This window comes from Danio rerio, chromosome 22 (genome assembly GCF_052040795.2).
Source record: "Danio rerio strain M-AB ecotype USA chromosome 22, GRCz13ab, whole genome shotgun sequence".
Classification (NCBI taxonomy): Eukaryota; Metazoa; Chordata; class Actinopteri; order Cypriniformes; family Danionidae; genus Danio; species Danio rerio.
Window position 1 is genome coordinate 9675001 of NC_141042.1, and position 24023 is coordinate 9699023.

At 37.0% G+C, this 24023-nt stretch overlaps 3 protein-coding genes across 6 annotated transcripts in view; 2 read left to right on the plus strand and 1 right to left on the minus strand.

Moving 5' to 3' along the window:
• LOC147838412 (NLR family CARD domain-containing protein 3) overlaps window positions 1–1192 on the plus strand; it is a 20810-nt gene extending 19618 nt beyond the window's left edge. The window contains exon 13 of one of the 2 annotated variants that reach the window (XM_087303367.1): window positions 516–1192. In XM_087303367.1, coding sequence (XP_087159493.1) covers window positions 516–573 — 58 coding nt within the window. In that variant the 3' untranslated portion in view covers window positions 574–1192. Of the gene's footprint in view, window positions 2–515 lie in introns of those variants that run through there. The other variant, XM_087303368.1, reaches the window with a different exon arrangement.
• Window positions 1–24023, minus strand: part of LOC147838394 (uncharacterized) — a 900722-nt gene that overhangs the window by 823167 nt on the left and 53532 nt on the right. The gene's annotated exons all lie outside the window — the stretch shown is intronic.
• Window positions 9298–24023, plus strand: part of LOC147838413 (uncharacterized) — a 48412-nt gene continuing 33686 nt past the window's right edge. For 2 of the 3 annotated variants that reach the window (XR_015521401.1, XR_015521400.1), the window contains exons 1-12: window positions 9727–9863; window positions 10385–10526; window positions 11316–11420; window positions 11527–11608; window positions 16140–16335; window positions 16418–18302; window positions 20894–21067; window positions 21171–21341; window positions 21571–21741; window positions 22161–22334; window positions 22796–22969; window positions 23108–23281. Coding sequence is in view for 1 of the 3 variants with exons in the window: in XM_087303298.1 (XP_087159424.1) it covers window positions 10504–10526; window positions 11316–11420; window positions 11527–11608; window positions 16140–16335; window positions 16418–18302; window positions 20894–21067; window positions 21171–21341; window positions 21571–21741; window positions 22161–22334; window positions 22796–22969; window positions 23108–23281 (3329 nt within the window). In the remaining 2 variants the exon portion in view is untranslated. Of the gene's footprint in view, window positions 9523–9698; window positions 9864–10142; window positions 10213–10384; window positions 10527–11315; window positions 11421–11526; window positions 11609–16139; window positions 16336–16417; window positions 18303–20893; window positions 21068–21170; window positions 21342–21570; window positions 21742–22160; window positions 22335–22795; window positions 22970–23107; window positions 23282–24023 lie in introns of those variants that run through there. The other variant, XM_087303298.1, reaches the window with a different exon arrangement.

Below are 24023 nucleotides of genomic sequence, written 5' to 3' on the forward strand. Positions count from 1 at the left end.
ACAACACTGATATTAAAGATCTTCATTTTCCTCTGAGATGTGAATAAATCTTTCAGATATGTCTGAGAGGTAATTATTTAATGATCATCAAGCTTTATTTGAGGGTTTGTCTGAGCACAAAATGTGCAGTGTCTGCATTAGATGAAAAGAAAGGAAGAAAAGAGCAGAAAGAGCAGCTGCTATATTAATAGCTAAACTGAAACACTGGTCAAATCAGTGCAGATTCAGCTTCAAGAGGGACACTTTTCTATACTCTCTCTACTTTAACTACAAACAACAAATGTTTCTCAGCACTCACAGACTCTTCTTCAGTCACAGAAAAACTCATGAACACAACTACGGCTTTAAACTTATTTAATTTGAAACACAAAAGTTGTTTTAGAAATACAGTATCTGTGCAGGAGAATATTAAGTTAATTATTGTTTTGATTACAGGAACTTAATATACATTTGCTTACCGAACAATAACCAATTTGTTTCACCGAACTTTGATTGTTTTCTCTTCTGGTTTTTAGCTACAGAATAGAGGATCAGTTGCCGAAGCCTGATGACTCGAGATGCTGTATATCATAGTCAGCTATGAAGATGAGAGGATCAGTGAACATTAATTAAGGATCCGCAGAAGAGTCTCAATACTGTGGTAAAATGTAGGAATAAAATGTGATGATAAATGTTAAATCAGGTAAAGAGACTCAGAATGACAAGCAAATAATGCAGCTTGTGTTAGAGACTTGATAATGAATCATTAACCGTTTTCATGTGGAATCAAACATTTATTATGCAATTAAATATTTTATTGTGTCATTTTTAAGTGCAGCTCTTAAATGTTTCAACAGTAAAACTACAACAAGAAAATTCTATTTTTAAAATAGGTGCATTACTGCTCTTACATTTATACATAGCAGATTTTTATTACTGTATTTTATATTACGCTTGCTATAAGTGTCTGCTGACAATTATACAGTCTATATTGTTTGTTCTGGATGGAGTTTCTCCTTCATCAGTTCAGATCAGCTATACTATTTTAACCAGTTAAGGCATGTGTGTCTTTCCTCTGCTCTAGTCACTGTAATGTATGTAGTTTAACCTTTATAGTTTACATTGTTCACCTTTTTTCCATGTGATTGTATGGTTAATAATCAGATCTCCAGAAGTAACAATCAGCATATTTAATAAATATATAATTTCTTAATGATTTTGCCTGATCTAATTTTCTTACCACACATCAATTTACCAAAATAAGTGTAACGAATTGATTCATTAGATTTCAAATAGTTTTTTTTGTAAGCTTGAAAAACAAGCTTATTTATCATTTTTAAACAGGAAAAGATTCAAAGATAACCGGGCCTGACTCAGCATGAATGCTGTTTTTCAGCAGGTTCCTTCTCTGCAGAACATAAAAACAGACAGACATCTCATCCATCAACACAGTACAAACAATCACCAAACATATAAAGTAGAGAAATGCAGGCTACTATCTCAGTGGCTACAGCGATAGTTGACCATCAGATGACGAGCATGTGATTTTTAAAAAATTCTCAGTGTTTTATTGTTTTTAGATCTCCTTCCAGGCTTTTGTGAAAACATAAAAGAAAGATCTCTGTCCATAACAGTTTTTAAAAGCCGGGACTGGCAAACATCCATTTGTTACAGATCTGGTGGAACGATCAGTCCTTGTGTTGAGTTTTGGTACCAAAACACAAAGGGCTGCTGAGGTAGCGCTATTTAAAAATGTATAGTACAGTTTAACACCTGTGTTCATAATGTAGTTTTGAAAGGTTAAAGCATTAGAAAGTGATAGAGCAGAAAGTCTGTTGTGAATCTTATAGGCCCTATTGTACAGTTCAGCTATTGGCTCCAAGTTATCCTTTGTTGTGAGAGACCAAATAGGCAAATAGTAAGACAAGACAAGATTATAGCATGTAGATAAGTTTCAGAAACAGAAAAAAAGTTTTCTGTTTCTGTTCTAATTTTCCTTTAAACATAGCTTTTGTTTCCGCTTTTTATAAACAATTTGAACATGGTTAAAATAAGTGAGGTGAGAGTCCAGAATGATTCCCAAATATTGATATGTGGATACAATGGAAAGTTTTTGATTTGAGAAAGTGATGGGATAGGGTATGGATAATTTTAATTAACATTAATAGTCAAATGATTGTCTTGCAGCCACTTATGTAAATGCTAAAGATCTGTATTTAATTTATTGTTAATTGTGTCTGTACTTGATCCAGACACAAAAAGTACAGTGCCATCTGCGTACAATAAAGAATCTAAATGTTTATTACCTGAGAGAGGCCATTGATATACATCAGGAAAAGTAAAAAACACCCCCACAGAACAACCTAATGCCTGTGATGTTGTTGTACCAATTTTAAAAGCCTGAGATCTATTGGATAAATATGATGAAAACATATCAATTGCAAAAGAAGAGAGATTAAAAGAGATCAATTTGTTTAAAAGAATGTTATGATTAACTGTATCAAAAGCCTTTCGATAAATATTAAGCTGTTCAAACATAAACTAAGTCTGTTGTATTTGTATATCAAAATATGATTACATAAGATGTGCAATGTATATTAATATAATAAATGCTAATATTACACCTGCGAGCAATTCTGAATAAACAAATTTAAAATAAGACTTTTTTTCAGTCTAAGTTCTGAGCTACGTGGCGACGTATTTCAGCATTGTGTTTACGTAATTGACATCATTCAGCACCATCAACAACCCTTTAGTCAAGATTCTCAAAAGTTCACGGTGTGATATCGATGTGATGAAAACGAGCTTTGTTTACTGGTGCAGAAATCATTCAGATGACCACGAGGAACAAAAAAAAAACTGTAAAAACAGAGTTTATTGAAGATTACAGAGAGAACTGGAGTGATCCAGAACCCTTAAGAGTGAAGCATGAAGACAATGAAAAACAAAACGGTTGGTGCTTAATACCTTATTAATGATGCTGTAAAATGGCAAAATATTAAACACAACAATTAGTCAGATTTAACTATTGTGGTCAGTATTTGTAGATTTCAGACTTTAAAAGTAAATATAATGGAAATTGACTAGATGCTGATCACACAAATGCATAGTAACCTAATTATTAAAATTACATAAATTGTTGTAGTCTGTTTTATGAAATACAATTATTAAAGCAATTGGTCATATGTCATGTTGTTTTTCTGTGTAGATTTTTTCCATAAAACAAAACTTTGTGGCTTACATTAATTAACTTCACCAATTATTTTGACTTTGTCTCAGCATAAAGTCCATTAGCTACTGCACAACAGCTGTAATGCAGCCAGAACCTGTTTGGAACTAAGTAATCTATTTGCCTTTCTCTGAAAATAACTGCACACCTTAAAATGTTAATTAGAATGTTACCAGTTGGATTTTGTAACAGTTGTAGCTTGTTTATTTAGTACAATAAAAAAACAGAATAACGTTGAACATGATGAACAGAAAGTTAGTTCATAGAGCATTACTATTGTCCAGTTAAGGTTGTGAACACATTACATCAACTTAATTTTTGACATTGGATATTCACAACATATTTCGAAACTTGACAATGTTTCTAAGGTGGAAAAGGGTTGATATAGTTTTAAAGTCAAATTTCTGTCTAATGATAGAGGATGAAGCAACATTAGATCAAGTATTAGGTCATTGTTTGTGTAGTCCAAAAACTTTCCTTTACAGGATTTTTGTCCAATGCTTAATATGTCTGATTGTTTTAAATGCATATATGATCTCTAACTGAGGCTTGATTGATGGATTTCCATCAGCTGTGGCAGTGTTTATGACAACCCCATAATTGCATGCTCCCTTTTTTTGTGTCATCATGCTGTCTTTGTTATTTGAATATTTTCCAGCATTGAGACTTCCATTCTCTGACTTTCAATATCAGAAAGAATGGGTTCAAATGTATGGCAAAGTTTTTAATGCTCAGTTAATTGTGTAGTTGGTCAGACAAGTAATCATTTTCAACACATAAAATGTGCAAATAATATTTAAAAAACTAATAATATGAATGTTAATATTTACTGAAAATTAAACCTTTTTCCTTTGACTTTTAGACCTGATGGAGGACAATAAGGAGAGTGAGGAAATAAATGAGGAGAAACATCATGTCAAACCTAAAGAAAAACATTTGAGTTGCTCACAGATTGAAAGTGAATTTCCATTGAAAAGAAACTTCACCTGCTCTCAGTGTGGAAAAACATTCCCATACAAAGAAAGTCTGACACGTCATATGAGCATTCATACTGGAGAAAAACCTTTCACATGTGCTCAATGTGGGAAGAGTTTCACAGAAAAAGCACAACTTATTGATCATCTGAAAATCCACACTGGAGAAAAGCCGCACAGATGTGATCACTGCGGGAAGAGTTACCCATCGAGAGGAAGTCTTAAAAAACACATGATAATACCCACGACACATGATACACATGAAAAGTTACACCAAAAAAGACACAGAGAAGGATAATCTGTGCTTTGAGTGTGTTTTTATTTTTGTGTTTTCATTTCTTACAGATGCTAAACTCAGGATGCATCTTGATCAGCTCTATAGCTTTAGAAGTCATGGATCAGTACACTGTTACACCTTACCGGGTTTTTTTTTACAGTAGAATACTGGCAACACTGTTGCCAGCTAATCACTGTAAAAGTTTGGTAACAGTAAGTAACTGGCAACAGTGTTGCCAGTTATTTACTGTAACTGAACCATTACAGTGAGTAGCTGGCAACAGTGTTGCCAGTTATTTACTGTAATAGAGCAGCAGTGGTAACTAACTGGAAACCTTGTACAGTTAATTACTGTATTTTAGTGTTAAAAATCACAGCATTATACTGCATATACACATTAATAGTATGTCATATATAGTTATTGTAGTGTTACTAAAATTAATCAGTATCCTTGGCTGTTATTAAAAAATAGAAGGCATAACATTTTTTCAGACAAATTAATTTTATTGTTTTGGCACTAAACAAATAAATAACAGAAAAAGTATAACAAAATTAAGAAATCAGCAGATATAAATATTGTCCTGCATATTACAGGTCTGCACAGCAAGGCTGCGGTCACATTAACGTTTGAGCAAGCAAAATTCTGTCATACTGCACTGCGAAGTGGAATTAAAGCGAGTAGTGGAATTAAACAAAATAATTAGAGATTGAAAAAGCAAGCCAGAGAAGCCATGTTTTGATCTTTGATTGGTCTCAAGCAATCACATGATGTGATTTCGCATGTCCGCGTTCTCCAAGCTTGAACTTTCCAATACTGCGAATTATGAAATTTGTCGCATGAGCTATCATTCCAGGTCTGCAGTACTCTCATGCGTATGAATGGAAGTCTATAGGGAGAAAAGTGCAGTGTGACCGGGACTTTAAGCTGTAACGCTAATTAAACACACCTGATCAAACTAGTTAAGGCTTGTTAGAAATCTACAGGTAATGTTGAAGCAGGGTGGGTACTAAACTCTGCTGCGCTGCAGTTCTCCAGGAACTTGGAGTTTGACCCCCATGGTATATAGCAGGGGTGCTCAATCCTGTTCCTGGAGATCTACCTTCCTGCAGATTTCAGCTGCTACCCATATCAAACACACCTGCCTGTAATTATCAAGTGGTGTCCAGGTCCTAATTATTTGGTTTAGGTGTGTTTGATATGGATAGCAACTGAAATCTGCAGGAAGGTAGATCTCCAGGAACTGGATTGAGCACCCCTGGGCCCGGTTTTTCAAAAGGTTTAATCCGGATAAAATTGATCCGGATTTAGTAATCCTGTTTTTGCAGTCCATGATCACGTAATCCAGCTTACTTTTTGAGCCAGTTTTTAAAGCAACATTGGATCGGATCAATCTGATCCGGATAAGAACTTTTCAGGATCACTAAATCTGAATAAGTGCTCAAACAGGATAGGAGAACACAATGTACTATAGATATGTAAAGAGTAGAATAGCCAGCGTGGGGTCAATATATCTTTATTTTTATTTGAAATGAAAACTTAAAATAATAATAATAATAATAAATAATAAAAACAAGAAAAACCCCACCCCATCCTCTTTCAGCAGCAAGTTTCAAATATAGATGTAAAAAAAAAACTCCACAATAAGTTCAGACTTCCACATCTGATGTGGAGAGACCAATTTGTCTGAACGTAGCCTTTAGGAAGCGGATCTTAAGTCATTGGCCTTGGTTTGCTGCAGTTTGGTCAGAGTCAGTTGTTTCTCTGCCAGATGAAGCTGTGTTTCTGCCCTTTAAGTCTCTTTTTGCAATTGTTAAAAGAGATTTCAAAAATCAGTGATTGCCATTCTTTGCATTTTTTTTTGTTATTCTGTAATCATTGCATGCATCACTAATAAATATTGTAAAAAGAAAAATATTTTTCATTGTGATGAATATATTTATCAATTAGTGAAAGAATAAAATTGATTGTTTTTGGTCAGTTTTGACAGCTGTTTGGGGGATTATTTTGAGGCCAAACTCGTTCTACTTTGCTGTAGGCCTATACTGAAAGGCTGAATACACTAAAGCCTATACTCACTATAGCCTGACAGATGAACAAATAAAATTAAAACCTTATGAATAAATAGTATATCTCGTAAGATACTGTATGATCCAAAAATATTCTACAAAATATCCTACAAAAAAGGTCTGAAAAACCCAAACTAAAGGTTTGATCCGGATCAAAACCAAGATTGGATTACGTGATCTAATCTGATTATGTAATCTGTTTTTTCTTTTGAAAAACCCATTTTCAAGATTTGATCCAATCCCTTATCCAAAATCCTAGTGGATGACATTTGAAAAACCGGGCCCAGGTATATAGCATACTTTTAAAGCAACTGCCAACATTTATTACAATCACAATCACATATCCAATAAACACACACACAAAAACACACACAAAGTGCTGCAGTGAAATGTGTTACTCTCTCCTCAATACTGACCATGCAAAAAAAAAAAAAAAAAAAAAACACAAAATAATTATTTTAAATTTTAAAGTTTTAAATTGTTAAAAACTGTGTCAACTCTAAATAAAAAGTAAAAAAAAATAAAATAAATAAATAATAAAATAAAGTTGGCAACACCGAAAAACCAAAGGATCCAATCTTTTATTGTTATAATTATAATTTACTTAAAAAAATCTCATGACAACAAACTTTTTTATTGTTTCTAATATAAATTCATAGGTAGAAACACTGCTCTGAAAAATACTTAGCAACAAACTCACAACCTGGGACCGGACAGTGGAGCTTTTGTGTGTGGATGATTATGTGTATCATGTTTTTGTGATTTCCTGTGATGATGTGCACATGTTACCTTACTGAGGTGATGGAATTTAATTTTGGCTTAGTTGCCAGAAAGATACATAAAACTGTTAGCATCTGTACATTATGGCAGTATGCAATATCCAATAAATACATATACTTAAACAAAAGTAATGTAAGAAGTTATATGAGGAGAGGCTAACTAGCTAACAATGTAGCTTTCAAGTACACAGTTTAAGATAACAACAATATAACTTAAAACACAGCCTTATTTTAGAAACCCTCAAAAACATTTGAACACATTTTATTTACTCATTGTAGATACTTATTTAAAGCCTAAAACATATCAGACTCTACATCTGAATTGATGGACATAGCATAGAGCACACTCAGCAGTAAACAAATCAAACACCTGGCTCCCTTAAAGGGCCAGCATTCTCTGAAAACTCTTTCTAACTCCTTTGTGTTTAGAATAAGACAGCCTGTGGGAGTGTGTGGTGATGCCTAAATCATTATTTTCTGCCTTTAAAATGCACGTCTCTATAAATAGCAACATAAACCTTTAGAGTAGATGGGACAGTAATGGTTGAAGAGTAATTTGCTATTTATTGTCAGTTACTATCTGTAATGAGTACATAAAGTAAATTACTGTAATTTATTCTTTGCACTACACAATTTCATACAAAGTCTACTCCTTTTACAGTAAAATACTGTTTTCTTTTATTACAGCAAAACACTGGCTATTTTACAGTTATTTACTGCACAATCTACAGAGTAACAGTGCAGTTATACTAATTAAACACACCTGATCAAACTAAATCTAAAGGTAGTGTGTTGAAGCAGGGCTGGAACTAAATTCTGCTGGGCCGCAGCCCTCCAGGAGTTTGACATCTCTGGTACATAGCATATTTTCAAAGGAACTGCCTACATTTATCACAATCATGCACATATCATTGAATAAAAACAAAAAATATATATATAAAAGCTTCATCCAAAGCAAAAAAATAAATAAATAAATAATAATAATAATAAATAATCTGATCCTCATGTTGTTCCAAACCTGTAGTAATAAAAATAAATAAATAAATAAAATAGCCTGATTAATACATTTATTTAGGAAAGCCTTCATACTATACTGTTAATGCCACTTTTACCTACTTCATTTGAAGTTTTCCAGACAAATTCATTGAGTCCTGCAAAAATGTATGTACGTGCTTTTTAAGATATTTTTTTAAATAACACATTTTTACTAGTTATTTAGCAAAATACTAATATTCAGCTTAAAGTGCCATTTAAAAGCTTAACTATAGGCTAAACTAGACTAATTATATTAATTATAGAAAAGTAAACAAAGTTATAAAAATGATTGTGATAATTTGGTTGCTCTGTGTGAATATTTTTTCCTTTAAATGCATCTCGTTGATATCTTTACCTTTTAATTAGCTCTGTGACATTGACATTAATTGACTCTTGATACTCAATGTTAAAAACATAAAAGGAACCAAAGAAAACACAGAGATGGCTGCAGAGAAATTAGCTTATCATCAATGCATTGTCTCACTTTATCCTCATTACTGGCCATTTACATACCAAAACTGAACAGTATATATATATATATATTTATATATATATATATATATATATATATATATATATATATATATATATATATATATATATATATATATATATATATAGTAACATAAAGCATCAGAGGACATGGGGTAATAATGGTTGAGCAGTAATTTACCATTTATTATCACAGTAACTATCTGTAATGGGTACATTAAGTAAATTACTGTAATTTATTCTTTGCACTACAAAATTTTATATAAATCCGGCTCCTTTTACAGTAAAATACTGTTTAATTTTATTACAGCAAAACACTGGCTAATTTACAGTTATTTACTGCATAATCTACATTAAGGGTTAACAGTGTAGTCTTTAATACAGAATTATTAGCCACCATAGCTTTACAGATGGAAAAAATTCAAGCATGTTCTGTCATACACACGGACATATGGCTGCACTCACTAGGTGTCTGAATCTTGGCAATACTTGATATTTGGGTTAAGCATTTTACTAGCACATATGTGTTCAGGAAAATGATCTTCTAGCAAAGCATTAAAATATCAGCAAATAGCTTTAAGTAGACATCAAGGTACCTGTTTTAATTGAAGTAAGGAAAAATGAAACAGCAAGTCTAAAATAAGACATCTATTTCAGATTCAAGAATGTTGGAAATGAAAAGGAAATGACGGTAGGAAGAAAGATGTAATTTTATTAAGATTACAAATAGGTCATACAACACTGAACTACAAAATAAATTACATATACCACAAAACAAGGAAGCATGAACATGGAAAGTGTGCACATTATTTACATTATTAGTGCAGTTTGTTATCTGTCGTTAATGGAGTCTCGTTGTGCATCCAGTTGGCGGCGCTAGGTTTGATCAACTTTCATTTTCTCCAAGATGAAATCGTGTCATTTGACAAACACCAATCGAAAAGAGCCTCAAGTGTGTACAACAGCCGACAAACCGAAAGTGTTTCAGAGACTTCTGGATTCTGTTCCTGCTGAACAAGTCTATGTACAACTGTAAGTATATGTATAATTATTTCGTATTGGCTATTTTTAGCATATTTTAAATGTGAAGCGTTTACAGATTACACCTGTTGGTAAAGATTAACGCGAAAAAGGTAGCAAGAATCCAAAAGAAGTGTCAGTGTCTAAACTGCCCGTGTTTAAACTGTCTAAAGAAATCTAAAAGATTTATTTGTGTTGTAATAATGTGATAATTGTGTTGTTATGATCGTGTTATGATAATGTGATAATTGTGTTGTTATAATCGTGTTGTGATTACTGTGTTTTGTGCAGGCGGAAGTTCCTCTATAGCTTTTAGGCCGGTGTGCCCGGGCCAATTCTTTTGGTTTGAGGTGTCGATACAGTACGTTAGAAATGATTATTAGGCCAGTTTTAATGTTGCTCTTTTGTTGAATAAACGTGTAATAACATACTGTTTTTCCTCAATGTTTAACTAAGCATATTTGAATGTATATTAGACTAGGATTTAAATGATTTCTGTATACTAATTGCATTTGTTATGATCTTCATTTCAGAAACTCATTAGCATGATCAGTTCGTGATGAACATCTGCTTGTCTCCGGCTACACAAACATTGTTCACCTTTGTTAATGTTTAGTATGTCATAGAAGTGAGGGAAAAGACTGCATTTAAAATGAGTTCCTCAAAAAAACACAGGTGAGACTGGCTGTTCACAGAACCATCTTATACTGAAGTCTTGAATTCAAAACCAGAATGTTCCTGTTAAAGAACAAAACCTTTAATTATTGCCATGTCAAATGCAAACAAAACATACCATAATTACTTTATTTTGTTCAAGGTTAAAAGGGGCTTAAACCTGATTGAATAAGAATGTTTAACAAAACTAAGTAAGCTTAATGGAAGTATAGAACTTAAGGATGTTGTGTTATGGTTTCCTGAAGGACGTTTAGTGGTTAGTAAATGCAAATAACACACATACACATTAATAATATTATTCTGCTCAAGCCAGAGTATGCATGGTATGTTTGTGACTTTAGTGTAAGATTAGGTTCACATGTGTTCAGGTCTGTTAAATTTTAAGAGTGAAATTTCAAAAGGTGGCATGGCAAACTTTAGTAAGAAGAAAACAGCCAAAAGGCATTTCATGTGTATTATAACGTTGCATTTCTACCCAAACAGTGGTATGTTTGTTAGAACCTGGTTAGTTAATGCTATATTAAAAAAAATCAACACATTTTCTGGTAACTTTTATTGAACTTGGTTTTGATCTTTATTTCAGTCATAAAAATACACATAACACATACATTCATGATGAAAAATGAATCATGCTGTGAAGCTTGCAAAGGTTCTTTCATAGTCATTAGAGGGGCAAATACTTTAATAACTTAAATTTAATTAATGTTATCAAAATTAACTGATGTCAAATTTGGCTGAAGATTCTTCTGTAGTAAAACATCTGTTTTCTTCTGTTCTTTGTGTGTTCAGTGTAAGATCAGGCTCACATGTGTCCAGCTCTGTGTCTGTGAAGAGTGACCAGTCAAAAGGTCACATGCCAAACTTCAGTGAGACAAAAACAAAATCAAATAAAACGTATTTCATACATTTCTACCGTTTGGTCACACACTCACTGTTACATAATCTTCTGTGATTACTTAATATAAGACTGCAAATCAGTATTTTATTTATTTGCTCACAGGTTTCAATATAAGACATTAGAATCTGACTTCCATCCTCAAAGGAGCTGCAATAATTTCAAAGACCTTCAGTGCATCTTTAAGGTAAGAAATGTACACATGTTCTTGCGTTTATAATAAAACAACATATAATTAATATTTATAATAAACACAGTAGTTCGTTTACTAATTAAATAGGCATAACTAAATTATAATTACAACTAAAGTATGAATAATATTATAAAATTATTTGGAAACACTTTATTTTGATAGTCCACATTAGACATTGTAATGCAGCGAGTTTATGCTTATGCAATCATGTAATCTTACCACCTGCTAGACTTCGAATTTTTGACACTGCGCTCTGTGCATGTCACAATGGCTCTCTCACAGACGTACAAGACTCGGTGTTGTCACAAAAACAAGTCTGTACAAAATCACACTTACCACTCGAACTTAAAACACAGGCAGAACATGGAGGGGTGACAATTCAATACCGGACGAGGAACAAAAAACACTGCGCATGGGGAAACATGACATAAACACATGATGACAACATCTAGGACAAGACTGCAGTTGGAAAAGAGTCAACTATGTATTATATAGTGGCTGCCTAACAACATAAACGCACAGTGCATAATCATATTCTGGCTTCAGCCTTAAACTTATTCAGCGTTTCAGCTGACTCCCATTAGAATATTAAAGGAGTATAGCTTTGTTAGTTTAGGGTTAGCAGAATTATTGGAATGGCAAAGTTACTTATCATCAAGAAAATGTCTTCTCTGGTCCAATAAAACAACGAGTTAAACCATTTTTATATAAAAGCAGACAGTTCCACTTATTTTTTATTTGTTAAAATTAACAGCAAATAAACATTGTAAACTACGTTTTTTATTATTGAATATATTGTTCCCCTTCGGTTGGGGAACATCAGTGCCATAGAGTGGATGAAATCCACGAATGGGAGGATTCTGTTCAGAAGCCGCTTGTCTGAAAGAGTATTGAACGGGCCAATGAATGCAATGAATTGGCAGCGTAAGCTTGCACAGGTGTACTTCATTGCCAATTATCCCAGCATATAAGCACACCTGGAGCGAGCAGACGACATCCTTTTCGCTTCAGAGACTTTCTGATCTCGTCGATGAGGGTTCCTCCTGCTGTGACCAGCGATTCTGAGCGAACGAGAGCATTCTCCCGGTCCAGAGTGTGTACACGCAGCGGCAGACGGTCGAGCTGGGTTTCTCCCTTGCCTGGCGTTCTTTGGGTCCGGTCCTCCAGAGCGGTGCGTATAAAGATGCAAACTTCACAGAAAGAGCAACACAGTCGTGCAGCACGTCCTTTTCAGGACGGCCCTCCGACTGTGCGTTTCTGGATGCGGTGGTTTCCTGTCCTCGGATGATGGGCACGGGCACTGCGTTACATGCCTGGGGGTCCAGCATGTTAATGCGCTGCTCGTGGACAGTTCATGTTGTCATTGCGATGCCATGACTGTTGCACAGTAAAGATCGCGGCTAGCCTTTGCAAAAAAACAGATCTGAGGGTTCTGTTCTAACCCTACAGGCCTGGGTGTCTCTAGAACAGGCGTCCAGTCTTGTTGTCGTTTCAGCAGACGCTTCCAACACGGGCTGGGGGGCTGTGCGTTGCGGGCATGCGGCTGCGGACCTGTGGAAAGGTACCCAGTTGCATTGGCATATCGCCTGGCGCTGTTGTATCAGCCGTATGGGGGTATGCGCTCTCGCCGCATGTCTCAGCTCGCCCGCCGTCTGCTCCTCTGGAGTCATCCGCGGCTGAAATCGCTGCTCACCATTCATATTCAGGCAAGCTCAACCGTGCAGCCGATGCGCTCTCACGGCAGCCTTACGTCCTGGAGAATGGAGACTCCACCCCGAGTCTATTCAGCTGATATGGGCGCGATTCGGGGAAGCCCAGATCGATCTGTTGCTTCCCCCGAGATCACTCATTGCCAGTTGTTCTTTCCCTGACCGAGTGCTCTCGGCACGGATGCACTGGCTTACAGCTGGCCTCAGGGCATGCGCAAATACGCGTTTCCCCCAGTGAGCCTGCTCGCGCAGTTACTGTGCAAGGTCAGGGAGGACGAGGAACAGGTTGCTGGTTGCGCCCCTCTGGCTCAACCGAACCTGGATGTCAGAGCTCTCCCTCGCGATAGCCCTCCCCTGGCAGTCCCTTCGAGAGAGCACCTACTCTCTCAGGGACAGGGCACCATCTGGCACCCTCGCCGATCTTTGGAGGTCCTTAGACGCGAGGAAGACTTAGGTAACCTCCGATTGCGGTGGCTAATACCGTCACTCGGGCTAGAGCCCCCCCCCCAGCGCGCCTATGCCCTGAAGTGGTGTCTATTCACTGAATGGTGTGTCTCTCGTAGAGAAGACCCCCGTAATTTGCCAGATCAGCGTTGTGCTTTCTTTACGCCAAAAGAAGCTGGAGAGCAGGCTGTCGCCCTCCACACTCAAGGTTACGTGGCTGCCATCTCCGCTCTCATAACGCCGTGGCTGGCAGCACCGTGGGAACGCATAACCTCATCATCGGGTTCCTCAGGGGCGCTAAGCGAATTAATCCACCCCGCCCCCTCTCATGCCCTCTTAGGACCTCGCCCTCGCTACACAAGCCACGTCAGATCCCTTCGATCCTCGACTCAGTATCTTTCTGTCCCTGAAGACAGCTCTGCTGGTCGCGTTGATATCGATTAGAGGGTCGGGGACCCGGAGGCATTTTTCGGTCAGTGACTCGTGCCTGTAATTGGGCTGGCTTTCTCTCACGTCCTGAGACCCCGCCCGTGATATGTGCCCAAGGTTCCTACCACTCCGTTTTAATAAGAGGTAGTGAGCCTGCAAGCGCTGTCCTCGGAGGAGGCAGACCCAGCCCTTCTTTATTGTCCAGTTCGCGTTTTGCGTATTATCCGGACCGCACTCAGAGTTTAGATCATCTGAGCAGCTCTTCGTCTGTTATAGTGGTCGGCAGCAGGGAAGTGCCGTACCGAAATAAGTTCCCACTAGATTGTGGATGCCTTTCTTTCACTATCAGAGCCGAGGTGAGCCGCGTCCCCCGAGAGCGCGTGCGCACTCCACTCGGAGCTTCGCATCCTCTCGAGCGCGCGCACGCGGCGCCCCTCTAACAGACATCTGTAGAGCTGCGGGCTGGGTGACACCCAACACATTTGCAAGGTTTTACAATCTGCGAGTGGAGCCGGTTTCCTCAAGGGTATTAGGTAACCCTTGGTGATTGAGGAAACAATTCGGTAGAGTGTTGAAACACGCTTGCTGCGCCATTCTCCCTAACACGGAGGTACGTGCGCCTTTTTATCTGTCAGTAAAGTTCCCCGTCAGGTGAGCCCTGCAGATTCCTCCGTGGCCCCCAGCACTGACTCAGCGGAGGAGTCACTTGCTGGCCCACTACGTTGTAGGTCTGCCCGCTGGTCAGCCCGCGTTTTGGGTAAAGGTGCCTGCTAAGCGTGATCCCCACTAGGCGATCCCATATGCTTATTCCGCCACGGTTAAGTCCCCCCCCTGGGCGGACCCGTGTCTTCCCTCTCCGCTAACCACTCTTTTGCTATGCGTACTCCCCCTTTTTAGGGCTAGTTCATATGTAAATTCTGCCATCTATCCCCCCTTGGGTAACGGATGGCCTCCGCAGCGTTCTCCCTATCGGGATTGCACGCTTCCCAACGTACTGTCGTATTTTCCTAGAATTATCTAGATGCTCACGACCCAAAAATATATCTAAATCCGTAAAACTTCTGTTGAAGTAGGATAAATTAGGGCCAGGGACACGTTGGAGGACCGTGCCTCCCATGATGTGGGTGCGTCACGCTTGCTTGACAATCCCCTCATCGGGGGCGTTGGTAAGGTGCAGTCATTATGGCGCTTTCCATACTTCTCCCATTCGTGGATTTCATCCACTCTATGGCACTGAAGTTCCCCAACCGAAGGGGAACGTTCGAGGTTACAGAAGTAACCCTTCGTTCCCCGAGGAGGGGAACGGAAGTGCCATACTCCGTCGCCATAATGACTGTCCCTTAGATGGCGTCTAAAAAGATGGCGTCTGCTCGCTCCAAGTGTGCTTATATGCTGGGATAATTGGCAATGAAGTACACCTGTGCAAGCTTACGCTGCCAATTCATTGCATTCATTGGCACGTTCAATACTCTTTCAGACAAGCGGCTTCTGAACCAAATCCTCCCATTCGTGGATTTCATCCACTCTATGGCACTTCCATTCCCCTCCTCGGGGAACGAAGGGTTACTTCTGTAACCTCGAACGTTCTGAATCAGTATGGATGTGCAGTGTGGCTTAAAGGGACAGTTCACACAAAAATTAAAACACTCACTATTTACTTTCCCTCAAAGGCTCCAGACCTTTTCTTAATTTGAACACCAGTATCTTACTGTTGTTGAACACAAAAAAATATAAATTGAAGAAAGCTGGAAACCAGTAATCATCAACTTTCATCGGTTCATCATTAATTTCCAGCTTTCTTCAAAAAATCTTCTTTTGTGTTCAACAGAATTAAGAAACTCAAACTGGTTAAAAATAAGTAAAGAGCGAGTAAATGATGACAGAATGTTCAGTGTTGGTTGAACTGTCTCTTTAATTGTTCTGTTTTTTTATTTTGCTTGTAGGGGCTTGAGAGCAAAATGTTCAACTTCCTGAAGAAAGAGTTGGAAAATTTTAAGGAAATCTTACGAAAAGAAAACACACAATACCTTGTAAAGGATTTTAATAAGAACAGATGCAGCATCAGAGAAACAGCTCTTGATCTTACACTTTACTTCCTGAGAGAAATGAAGCAAGATGAAGCTGCAGATACTCTAGAAGGTGAGAGACTCAATGTCATAATGTCAATTATAAAATATTAAAGAGAACAATGAAAATTAAAGGTATATTCCTCTGTGTGTAGATGAGCTGTTCTTCATTCATCAGCTGAAATGTGGCCTACAGAAGAAGTATCAGTGTGTGTTTGAAGGAATTGCACAGCAAGGAGACTCCACACTCCTGAAGAACATCTACACAGATCTCTATATCACTCAGGGTGGCAGTGAACAGGTCAATACTGAACATGAGGTCAGGCAGATTGAAGTTACTTCCAGACGTCATAAAGCTCAAGAGATACAGGTTGAATGCAGACGTTTGTTTGAAGCGTCTGAACAAGACAAGCAGATCAGAACTGTACTGACAAAAGGAGTCGCTGGCATCGGGAAATCAGTCTCTGTGCAAAAGTTTGTTCTGGATTGGGCTGAAGGAAAAGAAAATCAAGAGATCAGCTTCATATTTCCTCTTCCATTCAGAGAGATGAACTTAAAGGAGAAAGAAAAACTCAGTTTGATGGAGCTTATAACTCAGTTTTACCCAGAGACAAAAGGACTGAACCTTACAAGAAGGAATCGATTCAAAGTCCTGTTCATCCTTGATGGATTGGATGAATGTCGTCTTCCTCTGAACTTTGCTGGTAATGAGACGTGTCGTGATGTTTCGTCACCAGCCTCTCTGGATGTTCTCCTGACGAACCTCATCAAGGGAAATCTGCTTCCTTCTGCTCTCATCTGGATCACCAGCAGACCAGCAGCTGCCAGTAAGATTCCTCCTGACTGTATCGACAGAGTGACAGAGATACGAGGATTCAATGATGCACAAAAGGAGGAGTACTTCAGAAAAAGACTCACAGATGAGAGTCTGGCCAAAGAAATCATTGATCATGTTAAAAAATCAAAGAGTCTTTTCATCATGTGCCACATCCCAGTCTTCTGCTGGATTTCAGCCACTGTTCTCCAGAACATTTTACAGAAGAAGAGAAAAAATGTGAAAAACAATCAGGCTGATGACGCCTCCAAAACACTGCAGGAATCAAACACTGAAGACACTCCCAAGACTCTGACACAAATGTACACACACTTCTTGCACGTTCAGATCAAGCAGAGCAGACAAAAGTATGATGGAGAAAACAAACCAGATGTGTCCTGGGATAAAGACGCCATCCTTTCACTGGGGAAACTGGCATTTCAGCAGCTGCTAAACAACAACCTGATCTTCTATGAAACAGACCTGGAAGCCTGTGGTATTGACGTCTATAAAGCTGAAAAGTTCTCAGGCATGTGTACTGAGATCTTTAAGGAGGAAACAGGGATTGTTCTTGGTACCATGTACTGCTTTGTTCACTTGAGTGTTCAAGAGTTTATTGCAGCCCTTTATGCACATCTGATTCTGAACATCAACAATAGAAGTGTGTTTGATCAAAACACAAGAAATAGAAATGTGTCCATGATTGATTTGCTGAAGACTGCAGTGGACAAGGCACTTGAGAGTGACAATGGACACCTGGACCTTTTCCTTCGCTTCCTCCTTGGTCTGTCACTCCAGTCCAACAGTGGAATCTTAAAAGGCCTGTTGACACAGCAAGACCACAATAACTGGAGCAAATGGAAAATACTTCAGTACTTCTTTAGAACAGTAGATCAGCAGCAAGACCACAATGACCAGATCAAAGAGGAAATAGTTCATTACATCAAGCAGAAGTTTGAAGCAAATCTTTCTCTTGAGAGATCCATCAACCTGTTCCACTGTCTGAATGAACTAAACGATCAAACTCTGGTGAAAGAGATCCAGAGCCACCTTAGCAAAGGAAGGTACTCATCTTCTGACCTTTCACCTGCCCAGTGGTCTGCTCTGGTCTTTGTGTTGTTGACATCAGATGAAGAGATGGAGGAGTTTGAGCTTCAGAAATTCAAGAAATCAGACGAGTGTCTCATCAGGCTATTAGCTGTCATCAAAACCTGCAAAAGAGCACTGTAAGTCAGTCAAAATAAATGAAAATGTGTTGTGTATCTTATATCTTTCCCTTGTAGTTTAACTAGTTGTAACTTAATAGACAAAAGCTATTCAGCTTTGAGGACAGTTCTCTGATCGGATAGCAGTCTTAAAGAGCTGTATTTGTACAATAATATTCTACAGGAATTGGGAGAAAAGCTGCTCTTCACTGGACTAAAGCTTAAAATAAAATTTAAATGGTGGTTTTGAGATGCTGAGCTAAGGTGTGAAACAGTTCATAGCTCAAGCAAAACTTTGGTCAGTATGCAGAGGGTGTTAATTAAGTGTCATTATCAGGAAAAATAATAACTTATTTTCTTAGAGAGATGCACCCATTGTAATTTTTTTAGGTTGATTTCAGATTTTCTGTTAAGTGTCACCGCAAATACAGATTTTTGCTTATGCTATTTATTTATTTATTTTTATTTTTTTTTACCTAAGAACCATACATATACTAATAATAGTATATTTTATTTATAATTCGCATAACTTTATAATTACAGCTTTATAGATGGGCGTAAAATTACATCTTTCCTGATTTTCTTTTACCTTGTCTTTTGATAATAACTTGACTGCTTGTCTCTTTAAACAATTCTTTGACTGAATTTATTTACTCATGCAACAAACATTTGAAAAATATCTTGAAAGAAAATCTTAAATTATGACTTAATATGGCTTAAATTACATTTACATAAATTTAATTCTGTCATAATTTTATCATGCATATGATCAACTTGTAACAAGCTGTGCTACTTTTCCATTGTTTTTCAATGTAAGCACGTGGTTGACAGACATGCATGGCCTTTACCCTCTGCCTTTTGAGGTGCCACACACAAGCATACATGTGGCTGTGAGTTTTAGCATGAGGGTCTCATGACAACAGACCATCTAAAATTGGACAAATGACTGGTCAGGCCGGTCATGCAATACCTAAATAGCCTAATCACCTGCATCTTCATTCACTTTTACTGTCCCGCGCCAGATTCATAAACCTTGATACTAAGTGACTACTTTAACAACAATTAACAATTCTGAAATATTAGACATGTAATAGTGTTGGTGTGATAGTATGGTGAAAAATCCACTTTTCAAGCTGTTTGTACAGACGTATGTAGATATAGTGTATAGACCGCCATATTGGGGTGATATAAACGCACCCAGTCCTTTTTTTTTTATTTAACTACATAAAAACGGTGGACCAATTGGAGCGGTTTTTAGAGCGACCGCAACTTGATGTAGGAGTGCGGTCTCCCCGCCCACCGAATTGATTGACAGCTGCGCATATTAACTTGTCACGTGTATAATCATGTCAACAAGACCAGACGTGCACAAAGCAACCAGGATTAAAAGGTCTGTTCAGTTCTAGGATCATCAATCATCAATTGCGACAGCGATTTACTTCAGCTTTACTTCATCAGTACAGCCACGTGTCAGAACAATTATAAAAGAAGACACTTCAATCCTGGTTTGTGGACGTTAAATCAGGTTTATTTTAAGAGTTTACACTTATATATTGTTTGACAACTGTTAGCAGGTTTGACATGCTGTCCCGGGAGAGAACCCTGAGCTCGGAGATAGTTGAGCCCAGGGCTCCCGCCAGGTCCATAGAGCATGTGAGGGGAGTACAAGATCAGGTGTTTCTCGAGAGCTCCCCTGTGGTAAAAAAGGAATGGAAAACAAGGGGTGGATGGGTGGTTTCTTCAGAAAACGAAGATAAGGGAGTAGGTCTAGCTAGGCTTTTTATGGTGAGTTAGGATTAATTTGATTGGCTATCTAATGAATGTAGATGGTTGACCAGCTGCAGTCAATCATATCACATGCTCCTCTCGAAATTAGTTTTTAAAACTTCACTTTGTACATTAACATAACAGATATTTATACAGCAGCAGAGATTAAGCTGTATCCTGTCACATTTGCGTTCAAAAACAGTGCAAAGCTAAATGCGCGCTCTGTATGTCTGTGTGTGTGAATGTCTGCTGCGGTGTATGTATGCGTGTGCGCACGTGTGAACTTTGTAATGACATTGTGTGTGACTCATCGATGTAATTGCACAACAACTACTCATTGGTAAAGTTCTTTCTGTAGTATTTCTCACAAACGCTACCTGAGATCTGCTTCCTTTAAGTCTGTCTGTTGTCTGACGCAGCCGAGGTAGAAGATTATGGCATGCAGAAAGGCACTAAAAATGGTAGGCGGGGAGGACTACAACCCCCTGGTGGAAAAATGTATAAAATAGGATCTTGTAAAAGGTATAATGAAAAATCTGATGGGTGTTTTGATCTGAAACTTTACAGACATATTCTGGAGATGCAAAACACTTATATTAAATCTGAAAAAAGGGGTAACCTAGGTGCCCTTTAAAATATTTTCAACACTCTCAAAATTGTTTATTTGTTGTCTTAAATAGCCATCAGCTATTAGAACATGTGTTTTTGTAGAACAAATGAATGTTACAGTATGTTATCTTTTGTTCTGAGCTTTTTAAACTTAATTCATTTTGTTTGCTGATTCAGCTATACATCTTGCTTTTATAGATCTGCTGTGAATCTTCAGTGTTTGTATTTATTTTCAGGCTCAGTAAGTGTAATCTAACAGAGGAAAGCTGTTCAGCTCTGGCTTCAGTTCTCAGATCAGACTCCAGCAGTCTGAAGGATCTTGACCTGAGCAATAATAATCTGCAGGATTCAGGAGTGAAGCTGCTCTCTGATGGACTGAAGGACAGTAACTGTACACTGGAGAAACTCAGGTGAGCAGATGTCTTTATTTGCTTAAATTTGTTAATAACAGTTCTGTAATTTTGTATATATATAAATACAGTATATAAGTAAAAATGTTATTTGCTTTTCTAGACTTTCAGACTGCGGTATCAATGAAGAAGGTTATAAAGCTCTGGCTTCAGCTCTGAGATCAAACCCTTCACACCTGATAGAGCTGGATCTCAGAGGAAATGATCCTGGACCATCAGGAGTGAAGGAGCTCACTGATTTACTGAAACCAGACTATACACTTAAAACACTGAGGTGAGACTGAATGAATTAATACAAAATAAATGATACTACTGGATACAAAGTGTAAAGCAAAACTGAGTTCAGATATTATTTGGGATTTGTTTTTTTGCTTTTCATCCAAATATTTTATTTAGTAAATTATTTTTAATCAAAGAAAATTAACCGATTTTATACATTGTCAGATGCTATTTTTCATTAAAAAACGTTTAAAAGTGAATTAAATTTAACATCTTCTCTTCAGGTTTTTGAGTCCTGCTGCAGAAGAAGTCTTTCAGTTTGTGACTAAAATTGTGGGTAAAAACCCGTTACTCCTGAAAGAACTGAATCTGAGTGATTGTGAACTAGGAGACACACGAGTGAATCAACTCTCTGCTCTGCTGCAGGATAAACACTGTAGACTCAACACACTCATGTGAGTATTGCACATTGTTTTCAAAAGTATAAAAATAATGTATATTATTGTAAGAATTTTTTTTTTTAAATGAAATCACTAAATTGGTGCCATCTTGTGTCTGAATGTTGTATGCTGCAATTGTTTACATTTTTCATCCTTCAAGCTTTGTCTATTTAAAGAGTTGGTGAATTATTACAGCACATATTAATGTTTTATGTTCAATCTATTTTATTTATTTATTTCCTTGTAGAATAAAGCGCTTCAGTCTTAATTAAAAGCTGCTAAAAAGCCCACCTGGCTTTATTCTAAGATAACATCTACCTGGATGTACATTATTACCCTTTGTCTAATGAAACACTATTACAACTATAATTCCTTTTGTATACTTGTGTGTTATATCTGGAAATGTTTCCTCTCTTTGTTTTCTTTCTCTTCAGGCTGAATAATAACAGGATTACAGCAGAAGGTTGTGCTGCTTTGACTTTTGCATTTAATTTAAACCCATCACACCTGATAGAGCTCAATCTGAGTGGGAATAAACTAGGAGACTCAGGAGTAGAGAAGATCTGTTCTCTGCTGGAAAATACACAATGCCAATTAGAGAAACTGAGGTGTGTATTTTTATTTTGTACATTTTCACATTAGTATAGTGAACAAAATTCTTAAAATGACTCTTTATTATGTTGGCTGAAAACAAATATACATTTTTAAATAATATGATGGTTAATAAATAATGATGGGATTTATGTTTTGAATGTACTGATCATTCAACATGTTAGGTTAATAATGTATTTTCATTAAATATGGCATTTTTTTCAAGCATCATATATATATATATATATATATATATATATATATATATATATATATATATATATATATATATATATATATATATATATATATATATATATATATAGATATAGATATAGATATATTGTGTGGCTAAATATTGCCTAAATTGATTTATAAAAAGCATATTGGCCTAGATTTTTGCAAAACTTTATTTATGTGGTTATTTTGTTTATTTAATATGCAACATGCAGAACTAAACCGCTTATTTCATTTACAGTCTTTCAGACTGCAGTATCAGTGAAGAAGGTTATAAAGCTCTGGCTTCAGCTCTGAGATCAAACCCTTCACACCTGATAGAGCTGGATCTCAGAGGAAATGATCCTGGACAATCAGGAGTGAAGGAGCTCACTGAGTTACTGCAGGATCCACACTGTACACTGAAGACACTGAGGTGAGACAAGGAATCATTTCATAAATAAATTATGCATATGAATTAGTAAGAAAAATACTGCTAATGAATTATTCTGTGCGATTTGTTCTTGCATCTTGAGTTTCAAGAATTAAAATAAATTCTATTTCATGTCTGAAGGTTTTTGCGTCCTGCTGCTGATGAAGCCTGTCAGTTTTTGACTGGAGTTGTGGGTAAAAACCTGTTACTCTTGAAAGAGCTGAATCTGAGTGGACATGAACAAGGACTCTCAGACAGCTTTCAAATGCTTGTTCTTTTACTGCATGATAAACACTGTACGCTCAACACACTGATGTGAGTATTTAACTTGTATTGACACCAATATTATTGTGTGAATCACGAATAGCAAATATTTTCTGTCCACACAGAATGAACAACTCAAATGTGTATTTTTCAGTTATACACATTTCTACATGTTAATATGTCCATTTTAAGTCATGACAAAATAAAAATATATTTTATTATTACTTTAATTATAAATCTAACATCAAGACAAATCTGTTCATTATGTCTGTGTCAGCAAGTATGTCACATCTTACAGGGATAGTTCCCTGCCTAAAAAATACCTCATTATTTACTTTCTATCATGTGGGCGAGTAAATGAGTTTACTTTTTTTTTTTTTCTTTGGAACACATTATGAAAGACATATTTAAAAATGCTTGTTGCTGTCGACTTCCATTGTAGAGATAGCAATTACCATGGGAGTCAGTGGGTGCCAACTACTAGCATTTTTCAAAATGTATTTTGTGATCAACAGAAGAACAAAACTTTCATAGGTTATGAATACAGAAAGGAATAATAAAAGATGGCAGCATTTTCATTTTTAGATGAACGATCTCTTTAAGTCTCCGCTTCCTCCAGCCATCTCTACAGTTCATTGATTGTTATGTAATTTTTCAATAAGGTTCAGATCAGGACTCTTTGCTGGTCCTTTCATTATTTTGAAATGTTTACCAGTTTTCAGGTTTAAGAATCTGCTTCAGCCAAAACATGAATATAAACTGCAGTTTTATTCCTGATAACTTCAAATAGTAC